Source organism: Pelophylax lessonae, assembly GCF_965119305.1.
Source record: "Pelophylax lessonae genome assembly, chromosome: 4".
Taxonomy (NCBI): domain Eukaryota; kingdom Metazoa; phylum Chordata; class Amphibia; order Anura; family Ranidae; genus Pelophylax; species Pelophylax lessonae.
In genome coordinates, this window is record NC_138771.1 from 499,108,417 (window position 1) to 499,127,448 (window position 19,032).

At 43.7% G+C, this 19,032-nt stretch overlaps 1 protein-coding gene across 4 annotated transcripts in view; it reads left to right on the top strand.

Annotated features, from left to right (window-relative positions):
• The window catches only part of KDM5A (lysine demethylase 5A), a 132,341-nt gene that overhangs the window by 62,277 nt on the left and 51,032 nt on the right, over positions 1-19,032 (top strand). For all 4 annotated transcript variants that reach the window (XM_082254626.1, XM_082254627.1, XM_082254629.1 and 1 more), the window contains 6 exons: positions 1,586-1,780; positions 1,883-2,064; positions 7,698-7,822; positions 15,854-16,004; positions 16,445-16,562; positions 17,917-18,272. In XM_082254626.1, coding sequence (XP_082110752.1) covers positions 1,586-1,780; positions 1,883-2,064; positions 7,698-7,822; positions 15,854-16,004; positions 16,445-16,562; positions 17,917-18,272 — 1,127 coding nt within the window. The remainder of the gene's footprint in view (positions 1-1,585; positions 1,781-1,882; positions 2,065-7,697; positions 7,823-15,853; positions 16,005-16,444; positions 16,563-17,916; positions 18,273-19,032) is intronic.

Sequence of the window (19,032 nt, forward strand, 5' to 3'; positions counted from 1 at the left end):
CACTGAGTTTTTAGACTTTACATTTAACAGAAGTTGATGGTTTTGAAACTTGTTCTTCTAGTATGATAGAGGACATAAACGGGTCATAAACATTGCTGTGTAATGGGGTAAATTGCATTTCTTTCCTGTACATTGAGGCACACAGGAAGTTTTTTTTACTTCCACCCACAGGAGGATTGGACTCTGGCAAATAAAGACTGTAGGCCAGCCCAGGATAACCCTTCTTGCTACCAGCACGCCTTTTTTTTTTTTTTTTTTTTTTTTAGTGACCTAGCAGGATCACCCTTTTCTTTTTCAATTTAAAACATTAGTTAACTCTGTGTAATTTAAAAGAAAAAATAATTTCTCCTGCAGGTTAATCACATACCTGTCATAATAAGCTCTCCAGCACTGCTCCATTAAGCTGTTTGACCAGGCCACAATGACGCCATTCCCGTGTGTGTGCACAGGAGTAACATCATCACAGCACAGATCGGGTGCCGTTAATGCACTCTAAGCTATGCATGCATGGCTCAGTGTACATTAAAAGTGACAGACAGGGGAAGCATTTATGACAGAAAGATCAATAGGGTCTTGTGACAAACGCCTCTTTGTTGGACGTTCGCCACGGGCTCCTGGAGAAGTGTGGAGGCTAGCCTACTGACTATGGGCCCTGGCTTTTAAGGTAACACTACTGTTTGTGAGGTGTATGCTAGGGGCACAGGGTGATCGAGAAAATGATGGACAACTACTTAATGGACACTGAGAATATGGTTTTAATTACTTCAACTAGGACAGTAATATTTATCCATAATATCCCTCAAGAAATCTGATACAATAATTCCACTTTGCAAGGATGATAGAACATTGTATGAGCTTTGCCTCATAGACTATTGTAGACTGTTGCCATGAAGTCTGTTACTTCTGAATAATCAAAGCATTGCTTAGATGTGGATTCCAAGTACTTCTGTGTAGGAGACGGACAGTCTGCTACTGGGGACTTCGACAGTCTGCTACTGGGGACTTCTGCTATTGTCTGTTTAAAAAGGTGTTCTGTGTTTACACTTAGTATAATGTGTAATGTACTTTGTTTTAGCCTTGTTGTAGTGCTGAGTTAATTAGCATGTCAATTATAACATTGTCTGGGTATGAATTCCCATTCACCTATTGTTCTTGTCCAGATGGCTAGGTAATAAGCACAGGTTAATTATGTTTCTGTATACAATTTCATCTGCATATGATGATGTAATCAGGCTCACCTGACCTGTTGTGTTTATGGGAGTGTCATAAGCGTGTTTACTGTGTTTCTGTATTGTATGAAAGTGGGCCATTAGCCCTAGATTATAGAGATTCATTTTACCCTTTATCAAGTCTAGGCTGATGTTTAGGGAACTGGGAGCTATAATTACTACATCACTTGGGATTTGGGAGACTTACAACTGATATACAGAGCCAAAGTATTTGGGATCCGTTACATTCTATGCATGCATGGCTCGGTGTTCATTACAGGTGACTGGCAGGGGAAACCTTTATGTCAAAAGATCCCACTTGAGAAAAAGCTATATCGATATAAATGAATTACTCATGTTTGTTCGGTCCTTGATAGCTGCCCATGGGACGCCAATGTGTGAATCATTACCGCCATTTGAGACGATACTGTGTCTTCTCACACGAGGAGCTGATCTTCAAGATGGCAGCTGACCCAGAGTGCTTGGACGTTGGCTTGGCAGCTGCTGTATCCAAGGAGATGACCGTAATGATTGAGGAAGAGACTCGCCTGCGGGAAGCTGTCCTACAGCTGGTAAGGACAGAGTTTTACATCTAGATCTGCTGTTCGGTTCTTTTAAATTTTATGTTGGTTCATTCCATTTGTCATTTTTGAGAACTGCTGTTTTGGTTGCAGGGAGTCCAGCAGTCGGAAGAGGAAGTATTTGAACTTGTCCCAGATGATGAGAGACAATGTGCATCTTGTAGAACAACTTGTTTTCTCTCTGCCCTCACTTGTAACTGCAGTTCTGACCGTCTTGTGTGTCTGCATCATGGCGAAGAGTTGTGCTCGTGTTCAATGCAGGACAAGTGTCTCAGGTGAGCATTGTCATAGCAGGTTTGTACATGGCCGTAAACTTGGGCTACCCTAACTTGTGCTTCACTAGTGTGTTAAAAGCCTAACACTAGTCAATGATTCATTTATTTTTAAAGTGTGGGAATAGTTCTTATTTCTGACTGTGACTACATTAAAGTGCTTTCCCCTTACTACTTTGTCACTTTGAGTCCCATAAAGGAAATGTGTGTGAAGTGTCATTGGGACAGGAAGACACAGATGGCAAAAAAAACATTGTCCGCTATTCTGAACTTTAGCTTGTCTGTAACCTCTTGAGTATTCATTATTGGTGGAGCCATGCCTACTTTGTAGCCGGTAGCTGTTGGTCACAGTGCTGGGACAAATGATTTGAGAATAAAATGCTATTTCTCTATCGTTCATCGACAGACGCAGCTCCATCTAGTCATAGACTATGGGGTTATGCTCCTCCTATGAGGAATAGGCTCTAGGCAGGAAAAAAGCTTAACCACACCTATGGGGGCCTTTCCCTGCAGGCATAACCCCACACACCCTGCTATAATCAAGCAGTTTGTTTCTGCCTAGTTTAAGGAGTAGGACATAGCTTCCTGCTAGGACTTTGCTCTTAGCTATTATGGAAAAGTTTGTTAATTTGTGTTTTTTTTTATTTTCACTAGTTAGTTCCTGTGCCGAACGCCCATTTGCTGGAATGTTCGCCACGGGCTACTGGAGGAGTGTGGAGGCCAGCCTCCTGCCCACGGACTATGGGCCCTGGCTTGTAGGGGAGTGCACCTCTGTGTGGGGGTATATGCTGGGGGACAATGGGAGTAGTGTTGCTTTGGACTCAAATCCAGGTCACCCCAAGATACGGACTCCGACTGGGATCAATGGTACAGGCCTAAAAGCTGCCTGTTACAAGAGAGACTAAACAGATGCTAATGACATAAGACTCAGGTTTGGTATACTGGGGGGATGTGTATTGACAGTTCTACTAAGGTGTGTTGTATATGTAGACGGGCTGTCTGAGAGCCTATGTCTCCTGCTTTCATCTGTTTAGAGGTTAAGTGTGTTCACACTTCTAGGAATGTGTATTCGGCTATGTTTTGGGTTTGTTGAATTAATTATGATAATGTTGAAGTCTCATTCACCTGTGTCTGTCCAGATGGCCAGGTATGTTAATTACTGGATATATATTGCAAGTGAGTTGGTAAATAAAGTGTCATTTGTTTTAACCTTTATCAAGCTGGAGGCTGATGTTTGGGGGGAATTGAGGGGCCAGGACTGCATCACTTGAGATTCTGGGGACCTAAGACAGAAATACTTGGTCCAAGTATTGGGGATCTGTTACAGTTCCTGAGAACCAAGATCCAGAGGAACTACAAGCATATCTACACATCCCTATTTACGCTGGACACCAGGGGTTTCTTCGCTTTGCTGTTGCAGAGGAGCATTATCAATTTGCGGCATTAACCTTTGGTCTCTCCTCAACTCCCAGAGTGTTTACCAAGGGCTTAGCACCGGTATTGGCATTGCTGCGCCAGCGGGGGGATTGCAGTACTGGGGTATCTAGACGATCTCCTGTTGAGAGCGGACTCTCCTTCAGTCTTGTTGGGGGATCTGACAGTCACTGTCAAAACTCTGCCGGATTTTGGTTGGAACATCAGATTCAAGAAATCCGCGCTGACGCCTGTCTTGAGACTGGATTATCTGGGCTTGACATTGGATTCAGCCTCGGCCAAGGTGTTTCTTCCCCTGGACAAGTTGCAAAAGTTGCAGGAGATGATTGGGTTGTTGTTGGTGAACAGTCTGTCCTCTCTTCGAGTTTGCATGTGGGCCTTGGGTCTGATGGTATCAACCTTCGAGGCGGTTCCGTTTGCTCAGTTCCATACCCGACCTTTGCAACGGGAGTTTCTTGTCAAATGGAACAAAGATCCAAAGTCCTTGGACTCTTTGATTCGGTTAAGCCACAACACAAATTCTGCTCTATTGTGGTGGATTCGGTCTCCAGCACTATGCCAGGGCAAGTCCTTCCTCATTGTTTTGGATGGTGGTGACCACGGACACCAGCCTATCGGGCTGCGGCTGGGTGCTGGGGAAGCTCTGTGCCCAGGGTACCTGGACAATGGAAGAGTCGAAACTACCGATAAAGGTTTTGCAGCTCAGAGCAATAAAGCTTTGTCTGAGCCATTGGACGACTCGTCTGCAAGATTGTCCGGTTCAGATTCAATGAGACAATGCCACGGCCGTGGCTTACATCAATTAACAGGGGGGCACCAAGAGTGTCTTGGCAGCCAAGGAGGTGGCCGAGATTCTGGCCTGGGCGGAAATATTTGTTCCGCCCCTCTCTGCTGTACACATTCCAGTGGTGTGGAGAACTGGCAAGCCGATTACCTGAGTCGTTGGGTGTTGGACCTTGCACCCTGAGGGGTTTCATCTCCTGTGTGTTCGTTGGGGGACTCCCTTCCTGTCCGGGATAAATTCTACTCAGGGGATCTCGACACTGGAAGAGTCCAGACTACCGATTAATGTCTTGGAACTCTGAGCAATCAGACTGTGCCTGGACCATTGGACGGATCGTCTTCAGGGATGTCCAGTGCGCATTCGATCGGACAATGCCATGTGTCCTTACAGCTCGGGAGGTAGCCAGCATTCTAAGGTGGGCAGAACGGTTCGTTTCAGCCCTCTCCGCCGTATACATTCCCGGGGTGGAAAACTGGCAGACTGATTACTTCAGTCGGCAGGCATTGGACCAAGGGGAGTGGTCTCTTTATCCGGAGGCGTTTCATCAGTTGTGTCTCTGGTGGGGCATCCCCGTGGAGGATCTGTTGGCATCTCGGTATAACAGGTGCAGAGGTTTGTGGCTCGTTCACAGGATCCTCTCGCAGACTCCACAGATGCGCTGGTGGCCCTGTAGGTTCAGTATCATCTGATTTACGCCTTCTCTCCTCTCAAACTTCTGCCAAGACTTCTACGCAGGATCGAGTCAGAAGGGATTCCGGTCATCTTAAAGCGGAGTTCCGGGCACAGAAGTCATTTTTCAATAAACATACCCCCGGGACAGTCAGGGCTAGCACATTCCACAATGGCTAGCCTCTGATCTGTCCCGGTTCGCACTTACCTTTTAGAAGAAATACTTACTTATAAAATTTCTTCCACAGCGTTTCCATCTCTCTTGTGGGCAGCTGAAGCCGGCGCGGTCCTCTTCTGTGTCTTCTTCCGCGTCTTCTTGTCCCAGAATGCGCCTGCACCGGCCCCTCTCGTCACTTCCGGTGCGGTGCCGCATTCCTCCACAGCTTCTGGGCATGCCCAGAAGCTGTTTAGCAGGGGAATGCGGCGTCGCCCGGAAGTGACGAGCGGGGCCGGTGCCGTCGCATTGATTCCTGGGAGCGATGACAGGAAGTGACGGGTGAGCCGCGGCGCTGAGGGAGGAAGTACTCTGAGGTGAGTATTTACGATCATCAATTACAAGGTGAGTAAACAAAAAAAAAAACCTAACTATCCAATTCCTTTTCAGGTGATGTCTAACTAGCGGAGGGGCACAAAAAAAAAATCGATTTTGTGCTTGGAACTCCGCTTTAATGGCTCTGGACTGGCCTCGCCGGGCTGGTACGCCAATCTGATGTGGCTGGTCACCGACGTTTCCCAGGGAGGATCTGCTGTCCCAAGGACCAATCCTCCATCCTCTTTACAGTCGCTGGCTTTAACAGCTTGGCTGTTGAACGCCAGGTGCTGATGGCTAGAAGTTTATCTAAGATCGGTGATTCCAATGCTGGTAAAAGCTAGGAAATCTTTTTCTAGGAAGATCTACCATCATATGTGGAAGACATGCATTGTGTGGTGTGAGTCTGTAGGGGTTTATCCTCGCTCCTTCTCGGTGGCTTGAACCTTCCTTCAACGAGAGGGCTTGAACAGAAATTGCCCTTGAGTACCATCAAGGGCCAGGTGTCGGCTTTGGCGGTCTTCGTCCAACGACCCTTGGCCACACACACCCTGGTGCGTACCCTTCTTCAGGGTGCCCGACATTTGGTTCCTCCAATGCGGTCTGCGTTGCTACCTTGGTACCTCAATTTGGTGCTTTCGGTCCCCCAGAAGCATCCTTTTGAGAATCTTCAGGAGATTCCCCAGCTTACGCTGTCTCAGAAGGTGGCATTTTGGGTGGCTATCACCTCTGCGCACAGGGTGTCAGAATTGGTGGAGTTATCCTGTCATTCGTCTTACTTGGTGATTCACAGAGATAAGGTGGTTCCCCCCACCTGTCCCTCATTCCTCCCAAAGGCTTTCTCTGATTTTTATTTAAATTAAGACATTGTGTTGCCTTCCCTGTGTCCCAGTCCGAAACATGCCTTGGATGTGGTTCGGGCAATTAGGGTGTACCTTGCAGCTACAGAGTCTTTTAGGAAGTCAGACTCACTATTTGTGCTCACTGTTGGGCCTCGGAAAGGGTTGCCCGCTTCCTCTGCGACCATTTCCAGATGGATCAGACAGGCGGTGATTCTGGCCTATTCATCAAGGGTCAGGTTCCTCCTTTCCCTGTCAAGGCGCACAGTGCCTCCCTGGGCCTTCCGTCATCAGGCGTCATTGACGCACGTTTGCAAGGTGGCCACCTGGTCGTCTGTGCACACTTTCACAAAGTTCTATAAAGTGGATGTGTTGGCATCTGCGGATGCTTCCTTTGGACGCAAGGTTTTGCAGGCTGCTGTTTAGATTACTTGTTCCTCTTTGAGCGTGTATTGTTTTTTTCAGATGAGCTCCAGTTGTTTTGGTTGAGCTCCGGTTGCCTACTGTTTAGCCTGGATAATATTTTTTTCTGTTTCTACCCCTCATGTTTAAAACTGCTTTGGGACATCCCAATGGTTATGAAGATAAGTAGCTGTGTCCGTCAATAACAAAAGAGAAAATGGGATTTTTGACTTGCGGTAAAATCCATTATACTGATGTTCATTGATGCACACAGCACCCACCCCTCTGTGGAGTTGTAATTCTTCTACTTTTAACAAAACTGAATGCCTATAGCAGAGAGAGAGTATACCCCTTGGGACTGCCTAGTGTCCTACTGTAGGGGGCAGTATAACCCAATGGTTATGAAGATCAGGAGCTGTGTCTGTCAATGAACATCAGGAATGGATTTTACAGTAGGTCAAAAATCCCATTATATAGCTGTATGTGTATGGCCGGTAGGAAGGAGTTAAGGACAACACCTAACCCAGTTTTATTTGCCTACCCCACGTGTCACCCAATCTCCATTCCTCCATAGTTCTTTAGAGCCACTGCAAGGTACATGGTGTTTTTAGGTTTGGTGATATGTAACCTCCTCCCATTATTGATTATATCGACACTCTGACATGGAACTAACACAGGGTTAATGATGATCTTTGCTGTGGCTCCCACGAAGCAAAGGAGCTCTAAATTGACTCTGTCCCTTTGCCCTGAATTGACATAGTGACAAAATATTTTTGGGTAGATTCTGTAAAAAAGTAAAGCATAACAACAGATTTAATACACCTTCACAACCTATAAAACAAAAAAGAAAAAAAAAAGTTAGGTTTTGGGTAGAAGTACACTTTTTATTATTATTTTAAAGTCCATGTTTTAGGAGCGCAGGCTGCATTTTAGTAGTTTGCTCCCTTTTTTTATTGCGCATTGTTTTTGCTGCTTCTAGGTACCGCTACTCTCTGGAAGAATTCCCTGCCTTGCTATACGGTGTGAAATCTCGGGCGCAGTCTTATGATACTTGGGTCAGTCGAGTAACCGAAGCGCTGACTGCCAGCCTCAGTCACAAAAAAGGTGCGTCTGCATGTTTGTGAAGGAACATTTATCAGGCTGTAATTGCTCACCCACAAGACTAATCGGTTTGTTTTAGAATCGCCTATGAAAGGCTAGATAATCTAGTCTTTCTGCTGCACTCTTCCATGAATGCAAAAAATAAAATAAAATCTGTTCATCCTCTCAGAAATCCAGTGCTGTCCTGTGTACTTTTCAGTGTTATCTCAAGCCATGATATTAGGAAGTTTTATTAGTACTACAGAACACCTCCCCCATATGTTACAGGGGAGAGTGACTAAAAGGTGTTCTGTGTGGTGCTAACACACTATTATAAGATGCTCTTCCTCTAGATACAATACAGTGAGTAAATGCTGTGCTAGGACAGCAAAAGTGTTACTGGCAAGACTATTCAAAAAGTTTCTCACAGCTATTAATTAGATTTAATCATGTCTTGGAAGTTTGAATCCATTTATAAAAAGTGACCATTGGGTGTGCCAAACTATTTATTCACAATTAGACAATATAAAAACAAGTCATTTTTTGGGAATGCAAAGATCTTCCTCTTAACTCAGGGCTCAAATATTTTGTGTACTTGGAATGTCTGAAAATGGCACAATTACGCAAATTACAGTTGTATTAAACTCAAGATCAAAAATGTATTCTATTGCAGTGTGACAGACCCAGCCAGGACAGGGGCTTTTGGAGGGGGCTGCAGGGTGGTCTCTTGCCTACGTACTATGGGCCCTGACTTTTAAGGGAGGTGTGTGCCTGTGGGACCCTTGAAGTGGTCTTGTTTCTGATTCAAGTCCATGTCTTCCCAAAACACACAGACCCTGGGAACTGGGGGACCCAGATACATATTTGGGGCTTTTATGCCCAAAACCAGCAATGACCACTTTAGAGTGTGAGACTCAGAGCAGATGTTTATATCCAGCCAGACATCCACCGAATGGTGCCAGCCAGCCACCAAAGGGTGCCAGCCAGCCACCACAGGGTGCCAGCCAGCCACCCACCAAAGGGTGCCAACCACTCATCACCACAGGGTGCCAGCCAGCCAGTTTTTTTTAAGCCTATATTAAATTTCAGTAGTGTCTTTCAAATTTCCATGGAGTCGGATGCAGATAGAAAAATTAAAAGTGTGGTCTGGGACTATTTCTCATCTCCATCTCCAGGAAAAGCAGCAGCAGTGTGCAACACGTGCACAAACAATGTAAGCATGAGATCAATAATTGCAAAAACCAAAAATACGTTAAATCTTTGGGCCCATCTAAGAGTTCATCATGTTGAATTATATCATGTAGCACAGAAAAAACAAAATTAATCATAAGGTGAAACATCACTATCCCAGGCAACAACAGATATGTTTCAGAAAAAAAAACAGGTGGCTAAAATCGGATGGAATATCCCAACTGCTGGACAGAGTAATCGCAGAGATGATGGTTGAGCCAAGGTACACACTGAAAAGTGACAAGTATTATCGAACTGAAATGCTGGGAAAGATTCACCAAAAGGTTGTTGAGAAAGTAAAGGCTATGCTGAAACCAGAGAATGCTGGCAACTCTCTCATTTACGACTGACTGCTGGTCAGGACAAACAGAATCACTAATGAGTCTTACATGCTACTTCATTAACAGCGGATGGACAAGAAGGCATTTGGTGTTGAATACAAAAGTGATACAAGGATCCCACACTATGAAGTACATTAGAGAGAGGTTTCTAGGCATGCTAAAAGAATGGGGAATCACCAAAGACCCGAGTGATGCTTGTGCTTAGAGAAAGTGGAGCAAACATGGTGAAAGGAATGAGACTTGCACACACCCTGCAACTTGTGGTAAATGATGGTCTGTCAAACCAGCTTTGCTTGACATAATTAGCATGCTGAAGAGGTGCGCGGGCCATTTCCACCATTCAATCCATGCCAAGCAGCAACTGAGGTGCATTTAGGAAGACCTTGGCCTACCCAAAAACAACTTGATTAATGCTGTTCCAACACGTTGGAACTCAACACTTCACATGCTGCAAAGAATGCTGGAGCAGAAGCGAGCTCTTACCATATATTAGGTGAATATGGAGGATTAGGGATGCACCGAAATGAAAATTTTGGGCCGAAACCGAAACCGAAAATGCAGGATGCCCTTGGCCGAAAACCGAAACCGAAAATGACTTTTTCCCCCAAAAAATTTTGAAATGGATAGAACAGGGACATAAACCAAAAACAGGCAGCGACGTACACCTACACCTGTCGCTGCCACCCTGTCACAGTATATGTACTGTGATGGGTTGGCAAGAGGTTAATTTAATTACCAATGGTATTTGTATTATGAGGCATGAGGGGTTAATGTATTGTCACTGCTGGTCACTCATCTATTAGTGACTGACCAGTGGCAGGTAATTAACCCCTTTGTGCTGCATTAGTGCAACCAGTGTTAATTAACACTGACACTGGTTGCACTAATGCAGCACAAAAGGGGTTAATTAACTGCCACTGGTCAGTCACTAATAGATGAGTGACCAGCAGTGACAATACATTAACCCCTCATGCCTCATAATACTAATAGCATTGGTAAGCTGCCTCAGCTCCCCTCCCCCCTCCCCCACTGCCTCAGCGTCCTCCTCCTCGGGTGTCCTCTCCTGCATTCAAAAGTCCCGCCTCTGGCCGGCGGCACCGCCTCTCAATGATGTCCCTACTACTCTGTGCATTATGAATGGACATACTAGGCGGGGGGCGGGGCGAGCGGCCGCTATAGAGAGAACTATTGTGATCCTTCACTGTCAGCTCCTCACGTCTATGTATGAATGAGAACTGAACTGAGCTGACACCGGGCGGGGGGGCGGGCGGAGCGGCCGCTATTAGCTGTGACTATGTGAGAGCTTCTCTTCCTTGTCAGCGGAGATACGTGCCTGTCAGGGAAGTGAAGCTCTCACATAGTCACAGCTAATAGCGGCCGCTCCGCCCGCCCCCCCGCCCGGTGTCAGCTCAGTTCAGTTCTCATTCATACATAGACGTGAGGAGCTGACAGTGAAGGATCACAATAGTTCTCTCTATAGCGGCCGCTCGCCCCGCCCCCCGCCTAGTATGTCCATTCATAATGCACAGAGTAGTAGGGACATTATTAAGAGGCGGACGGCCGGCCAGAGGCGGGACTTTTGAAACCTGCCCTGCGCTGCGCTGCGCCCTCCTCCTTCCCCACGGCGGCCATTTTTATTTTCGGCACTGTTAACCCATTATCGGCCGAAATGAGAGAGGCTCATTTTCGGCCGATAATTTCGGTGGCCGAAATTTCGGTGCATCCCTATGGAGGATAGTCTTGTCCTACTGCTGATCAGTGGGACATTGTAGCCAATGTCATTGAGACCCTCCACCCCATAGAGGAAGTGACAGTAGAGGTGAGTCATTAGGACTCATCTGTGTCATCTGTCATCCCACGTGTGAGAGTGCTGAAGATGCTTCTTCAAGAGATTGAAGGACCCAACACACGTGGCACCAAAACATGTAGGCAGGCCATGAGGGACAGCCTCGCCAAACATTTTTTGAGAAGCATGAAGAGAATAAAAATGATGTGCTTGCATGTCTTTTGGATCCTCGATACAAGAACCATCCTTTCTCTTCTGATGACGTATTGGCCAAGGCAAAACAATGGCTGACAGAAGATTTTCAACAGGAGGTGCAAGGAGGTTCCTGCCGAAAAGAAGTCAAGAAGAGCATGTTTCTAATTTGGAAGACCAGGATGCTTCAAAAAGAGAAAAAATGTCCAAAAAGACAATGAACCGAAGAGAAACTTCATCGTAGTCGAATAGGTGCCATGTTCAGTATTTTAATGGGGCCTCATGCGGAGGATTCTTCTGAATCTGCAATAATGAGCCTGGATGATGAACTTCATCTCTATTTGAAGGAACCAGTAATTGACAGTGGTGATCCTCTTCAGTGGTGGAAAGAAAATGAGGCACGCTACAAAAGACTTGCTTCTCAATCTAGAAGATACCTTTCTGCTCCTCCTTCCTCGGTACCAAGTGAGCTTGTTTTAATGAAGTGGCAGCAATTTATTAAAAAAACAGAAGCCGTTTAACTGGTGAACATGCTGAAATGTTATGCTTTCTGCACTATAATATTGTTCTACTTAACTGGGAGTATTGAAAGTGTAGTAGTATAGTACTAGTGTCCACTTCACTAGACGATTGAGGGGGGATATGATATCAATGTACAAATACTGTACTGGCGACCCTAGCATAAGGAACAAACTATTCAGAGTAAGGGAATACAATAAGACACATGGCCACTCACTAAAACTAGAGGAAAGGCAGTTTAACCTTAAAATGTGTAAGGGGTTCTTCACTGTAAGAGCGGTAAGGATGTGGAATTCTCTTCCACAAGCAGTCGTGTCGGCGGGGAGCATTGATAGTTTCAAAAAACTATTAGATGGGCACCTTAGAGACCACAACATACAGTGGTATACAATGTACGGTTAAAAGCAAACACACACACACACATCATAGGTTGAACTGGATGGACTGATGTCTTTTTTTCAACCTCACTAACTATGTAACTATGTAACTCCAATCCAATCCATTCCACTGTCTAGCTTTTGTCTAGCTTTTTTTCTAGCAGTTTTGCACTAACTGCGCTGCGTAGTCCGTGCAAAACTGCTAGAAAAAAAGCTAGACAGTGGGGAGTCAGTGGACTACTGCTGCAGTAGTGCGCCATCACTGCTGCAATAATGTTAAATCACTACTGCAGTGCAGTCACTGCAGTTGTGATTTACAATTATTGCAGTAAGTGAGTGTACTACTGCAGCAGTAGTCCACTGACTCCCCACTGTCTAGCTTTTTTTCTAGCAGTTTTGCACTGACTGCAGTTAGTGATTTAAAATCATTGCAGTGAGTGCACTACTGCAGAAGTAGTCCACTGACTCCTCCAATCTACTGTCTAGCTGTTTGTTGTTGTTTTTTTTTCTAGCAGTTTTTAATTTGTACTGACTGCAATAGTGATTTAAAATCATTGCAGTGAGTGCACTACTGCAGCGGTAGTCCACTGACTCCAATCCACTGTCTAGCTGTTTGTCTAGCTTTTTTTCTAACAGTTTTGCACTGACTGCACTGCAGTAGTGATTTAAAATTATTGCACTAACTGCACTGCAGCAGTTTATGCATCATTCACAATCAGATGATGTGAAACTGATGTCCCTGCAAGTGAAGTTTTCCTATCAGTTTTCATGCAGTTAATGTGTGAAGAAGGAGCCCTTAATGTTAAAAATGTTAATAAACAAACATTACCATGTTCAGTAACAGATTTGTGTCGAAAATTGTGTTTATTTTGCTAAAATTTAAATGTTCAAAATATCGGCCGATACCGATATGCAAATGGCCAAAGTATCAGTATCGGCAACGAAAAACCGATATTGGTCGATCCCTAGTGTGTATACTTAAGATAATGTGTAATTTACTTTGTTGCCTGATTGTCTGGTCACCCACTGACTAGTCGTATAATTAGCTTACTGTTTATATTTTTTTTTGGCTGTTCCTTATTGTTAATATTAATAAATATTATATTCCTGTATAGTTTCCTTTGAATACCATAATCTGATCAGGCTCACCTGATCTGGTGTACTATATATTCTGTTTGCGTTTTCAATATAGAGAGTTCCAGTTGCATCTAAGCTGTTGCCGGCTAGTCTTGGATGGTCAGCTTATATGTCCATACTGGAGGAAGCTATATTTTGACGGAAGCACCCAAGCTAGGTGCTGGACGGTTCCGTCACATGCAGCCTTCCAGTTCTTGCATGTGGCTGCATTATTTTGTATGTGGCTGTTTTATTTCTTTTTTTGTCTATTGATCCGGCTAGTAATCTGTTATTTTTCATCTCGCTTTAACAGACCAGGCTGTTCAGCAAAAGTGGCAGTTAGAGAGTGGAGACAAACCATTTATAACTGACGAGTGCTTACAATGGTCAGCTATTATTCATTTATGTAAAACCTTTACAGGATAAGTTCACCTTTCATAACATGTTGTGTCCATATTCAGGGTGTAACATGTAACAATGTTGCAAATGGACCAGCCACCGCACCTCCCAGATTCCCCGATCTGACAGCTAGCTGGGATCTTCTCCCATGCCCAACCAGCTATCGCAGTTTAAAAAAAAAAAAAGAGGCTGAGTGGGGCTTCACCCGCCAGGCCGCTTCACGCATTCACAGTGTCCTGTAAATGGAAAATTACAAGGGCCGGAAGCCTTTGTGGCTGTTGGCTTGTAGTTTTCAATGAACTACCACAGCGCTGTGGTAGATACTTTCGCTTCCTGTCAAATTGTATATGCTTGCCCGTACAAGATGCACGTGCACACAGATACACTGGCAGATCTGCTGGAGACCTACATGGCTCAAGCGATCTGCTGATCGCAAGCTTCCAAAAAAAAAAGCACAGATTTTTTCCTGCAAAAAAATTTGCATTTATTTGTTTTTTTTTCTGAAAAGTGAACTTATCCTTTAACCCAAAACGGGGGAGAAAAACTGCCACTGTAACTGCCTGAAAAGTGTACCTAGAGTTCAGCATTGTTAGTCAAGTCAATCTTAAACTGCTCATAAATGTTTGGTGCAAAGCACCAGTTCCTTGTGCTCTGAGTAGTGTAGTCTTTATGTCCACCTCTGCTACGATCTTGTGGCTGTTTTTGAAGCTATCGACAAGGCAACCCAGGAAAACGCTTCGGCCTTGCTGCCCCTTGAATGACCAGGGTAGTCTGGAATCACTGAAAACAACAAGCAAACACAGGGGCGCACCGGCCTAGTGCATTATCCTTTAGAAGGTTTATTAAAAAGAAACTTTAAAATACTCGCAAACGAGTTCTTGATAAATAGGAAGCCGTCCCCTGAAGTCGTGAAGGAACGCAGTCCTCAGCATAGAGATCCAAGGGTGAGCCGTCCCCTGAAGTCGTGAAGGCTTACGAGTTTCGAGGCTTAGCATGAGGCTCTGAGGAAGAGGCTAAGCCTTCACGACTTCAGGGGACGGCTCACCCTTGGATCTCTATGCTGAGGACTGCGTTCCTTGTGTGATATGCTTTTATCAAGAACTCGTTTGTGAGTATTTTAAAGTTTCTTTTTAATAAACCTTCTAAAGGATAATGCACTAGGCCGGTGCGCCCCTGTGTTTGCTTGTTGTTTTCAATCTTAAACTGCTAGTGCATTTAACACCACCCTATCCCAAGATTGATCATGCAGCTGTTCAAAGGTGTGTCCGTTGCTCCTCCATCCATAGTGGATATTCTCTAAAACAGGAAGTGTATTACTGGCCGGCTCATTAGGTGAAAATGAAGCCCTCAAAAAGAAAGCTAATGCAGCCACCAAATTTAAGAATTTGTAAACTGAAAAATTTTACATTTTTGTTTTTGGGTTTAATACCAGTTTAATTAAAAGATGATACGTGAAGTGTGCTGCTGCTAATATAGCTCCTGGGCACATTTTTTATGTGTCCTTTCTAAATAATTAATTTTGGTTATTGTGTCATTTTTTTTTTTTAATCATTCCAAGTATACAGTACACTATAATTTAACCTTGAGAAAGGGGATCTTTGTACCCCCAAAACCTGTTTAAGCTGTTTGATATGGTCTTGTGAATGAACACCATTATTAAAAGATTTTGGACTCAGTAGGCTAGCACTCTCAATGGTTTCCTTACACACAGCTTACAAATGGTTTGGGGTACCCCATATAATTGCCATATAACCTTCATCCACCTTCTTCAACCATAATCCTTTGATGAGTTTAATCCATCACCTCAAATAAAACACAACACAGGCTTCAGGAAGTCTGTTCTCTGCAACAGATATATTTCTCATAATTATATGTAGAACCTCTGTTGTTATTTATTAGTGTAACTCTATCCCAATGTACCCCACATGCCAGCAACTGTGGCCTGGGTGTTCTGTAGTTTATTCTTTGCGTATGCTAGTTTGGTTAAACCTGAAGTTTCTTTTGATTCTGCTTCATACAGTAGAGACTTGCCTTAGATCTCAAACAATATTATTTGTTCTGACATACAAACTGATCTCTCCTGCTCCCTTTGCAGACATCATAGAGCTAAAAGTGATGTTGGAGGATGCTGAAGACCGGAAGTTCCCTGAGAATGAACTTTATCGGCGGCTCAGAGATGCCGTAAAGGAGGCAGAAACCTGTGCCTCTGTCGCCCAGCTGCTGCTCACCAAGAAACAGAAGCACAAGTGAGACCATTTCCTTTTCAGTTGTTACGCTTGTTTTGTATAGTGGCAAGGTCTAGAATCTGTGGCAAAGTCCTTTCTGGGAGAAACGCATCAGAGTGAGGAACGTCAGGGAGAACCTTCTGTGTTTATCATCCTAAACAAAATATTTTAACCAATGCTGCAGTCTCTTTGCTTGCGAGAACGCTGAGTGTAAATGACACATTACATTTACCTTCCAAAAATCTTTTCCTTAGATATTTCATGGAGATTTCCTTTTTTATTGGAAATAATCTAGGAACCAGTTTGCAAGTTTATGTATTGAATCAATTAACTAGCTGTGGGGTTATCTCTGCTTTATTACATTTAACATCTATGTCTGCGATTTTCATTCAGTAAAATTTCACTTCTTTGCATGATGTGTTCTGATTAATGTATTCCCATTTGTTCTGTTTTTTTTGCAGTAAACTGAGTCAGGATTCTGGGAAGACACGTACTAAGCTCACTATGGAAGAGCTGAAAGCCTTTGTCCAACAGCTGTTCAGCTTGCCCTGTGTCATCACACAGGCCCGTCAGGTTAAGGTGAGCCCATATCCATTATGATCATGTTATTATTTCTAGCATTCCATTGTACTTATTTTAATAAATGAAATGTAAACTGCACGAAAATATATAAAGATTGACCAATGACAGGAAGTATACAGCACTGGCAGTTTAGCACCCAATATAGCAGGGTTAAGCAATCTCCTCTCTCTAGCTTTTGCGCAAGTACAGGTCACATGAGGCAATGCAAGACTGACAGCGCCAGACATGACTCCCAGAGGCAGAGGCATGAAAGGATTTGTAGTTTTGCAACAGCTGGGGTTCTGCAGTTGCCTTTGGTTGCAGTAAGCTCTATGGAAATTGTAGTACACATAGAGTGGCGCATATTGACCAGAAAAAATAATATAGCTCACTTTACATTAGAACAGTGATGGCGAACCTTGGCACCCCAGATGTTTTGGAACTACATTTGCCATGATGCTCTTGCACACTGCAGTGTAGTTGAGCATTATGGTAAATGTAGTTCCAAAACATCTGGGGTGCCAAGGTTTGCCATCACTGCACTAGAAGCAGTGAGGTGCATCAGTGGAGGATAGGGAGTATGCATAGGACAAAAAAGAAGCCTGAAAACCAACAGTAAGAGACAATCTACTTCATATTTTAGATCGATTGATGTAAAAAAAAAAAAAAAAAAAAAAAGTCATTTTTCACTCTGTACAGATTTTTTAAGTGCCTAATGTAAGAGTGCTAAAATGCAGATATCCTGTGGTGCCTGCAAGTACCTGTTTTATCATTGATAATAGGTTATATTTAGAGGTCAATATTGAGATCACATGATGTAAAAATGATGTACAACATTGTTCCTTATGCTTTAAAATCTTCTCAACACGGGGTTGTTTTATTAATGTAAGTTTACACTTCCTATTAGTATATAGAAAGACATGAAAGATACTGGGGATACAGGCACCTATCTTGGGGAGCAAATGCACGAAGACAGGACCTCCTAATTGGTATGAAAAGTGACAGCTTTTAGCTTTCCCAGTGTCTCTCATGTCCTATTGCATTTTACTCCATCTCTTCTGTCGCTTTAAAAGTGGATCGGAACAGGATCCTTTTGTACACTATATGGCTAAAGTTTGTGGACAGCTGATCATCACACCTCTATGAGCTTGCTGCACATCCCATTCCGAAACCATGGGCAATAATGATTTTATACATTTCTTTTGAAGTTTTATTTAATTACGATAGCAAATTAATATTTTGCCTGCTGTGTAGTAGCATTATATAAATCATTGTATGAAAAGTGCAGAAAAAAAATGATTGTAAAATGTGACCAGCCCTTGTCTAATCCTGATGAAGAATTTTAACAAACGCCTTGTTATCTGTTGTGCAGAATCTGCTGGATGATGTGGAGGAGTTTCACGAGCGTGCACAGGAAGCCATGTCAGATGAAGTTCCAGATTCCAGCAAGCTTCAGGCTCTTATTGATTTGGGCTCCAACCTATACGTAGAACTCCCAGAGTTGCCTTGCTTAAAGCAGGAGCTTCTGCAAGCACGCTGGCTAGATGAAGTCCGTCAGACTCTGTCTGACCCGCACAAAGTCACCTTGGATGTTATGAAGAAGCTGATAGATTCTGGTGTTGGTTTGGCTCCTCATCACGCTGTAGAGAAAGCAATGGGCGAGCTTCAGGAATTGCTGACAGTGTCTGAGCGATGGGAGGAGAAGGCCAAAGCTTATCTGCAGGCCAGGTGAGTACATACCTTTTTCCTCTTGCTGTTCATTAGAGGAAGCAAAACTGCACTGTATATCTTCAGAGAACTGACACTTAGATTGGTACTTTCTACCGTCTGGACCAGTACGAGGCTTTGACTGACCTGTTTATTTGAGGGCTCCATTTATAATAGGGAATGGATGTCTGTATCTACTCTACATTATGCATAGCTGTGCTACCTCCGCTTTTAAAATGAACCCCTTAGTTTCCATGGGTAGAAGGCACTGTACTATTTACAAGCTGTTTTTTTTAAAGAGTTCACTTTTACCAAAAAATGCCCATGCAGGAAAAGAGTTTGTACAGCCCTGGCCAAAAGTTTTAAGAATGACACAAATATTAACTTTCACAGTCTGCTGCTTCAGTGTTTTTAGATCTTTTTGTCAGATGTTACTATGGTATACTGAATTATAATTCCAAACATTTCATAAATATCAAAGGCTTTTATTGACAATTGCATTAAGTTTATGCAAAGAGTCAATAAAGAGTCAGACTAATGGTAGCGCTCACCTTTTCTTCTTCGGACAAGGTTTTTTCCGGATGTCCTAAACAATCAGAGGATTTAGGGTGGAGATTTCCGCGCTTATGGAGGAATAGATTGGCTGCAGCCTGTCTCAAAAATATAGACTGTGAGGTCAATATTCAGTATGTAGTAGGGGTGGTGAGGTAATTGGCGCTGCCTAAAGGTATGATGGTATAATGAATTCTTAATATCACAATAAAATGCAGTACAATCAAAT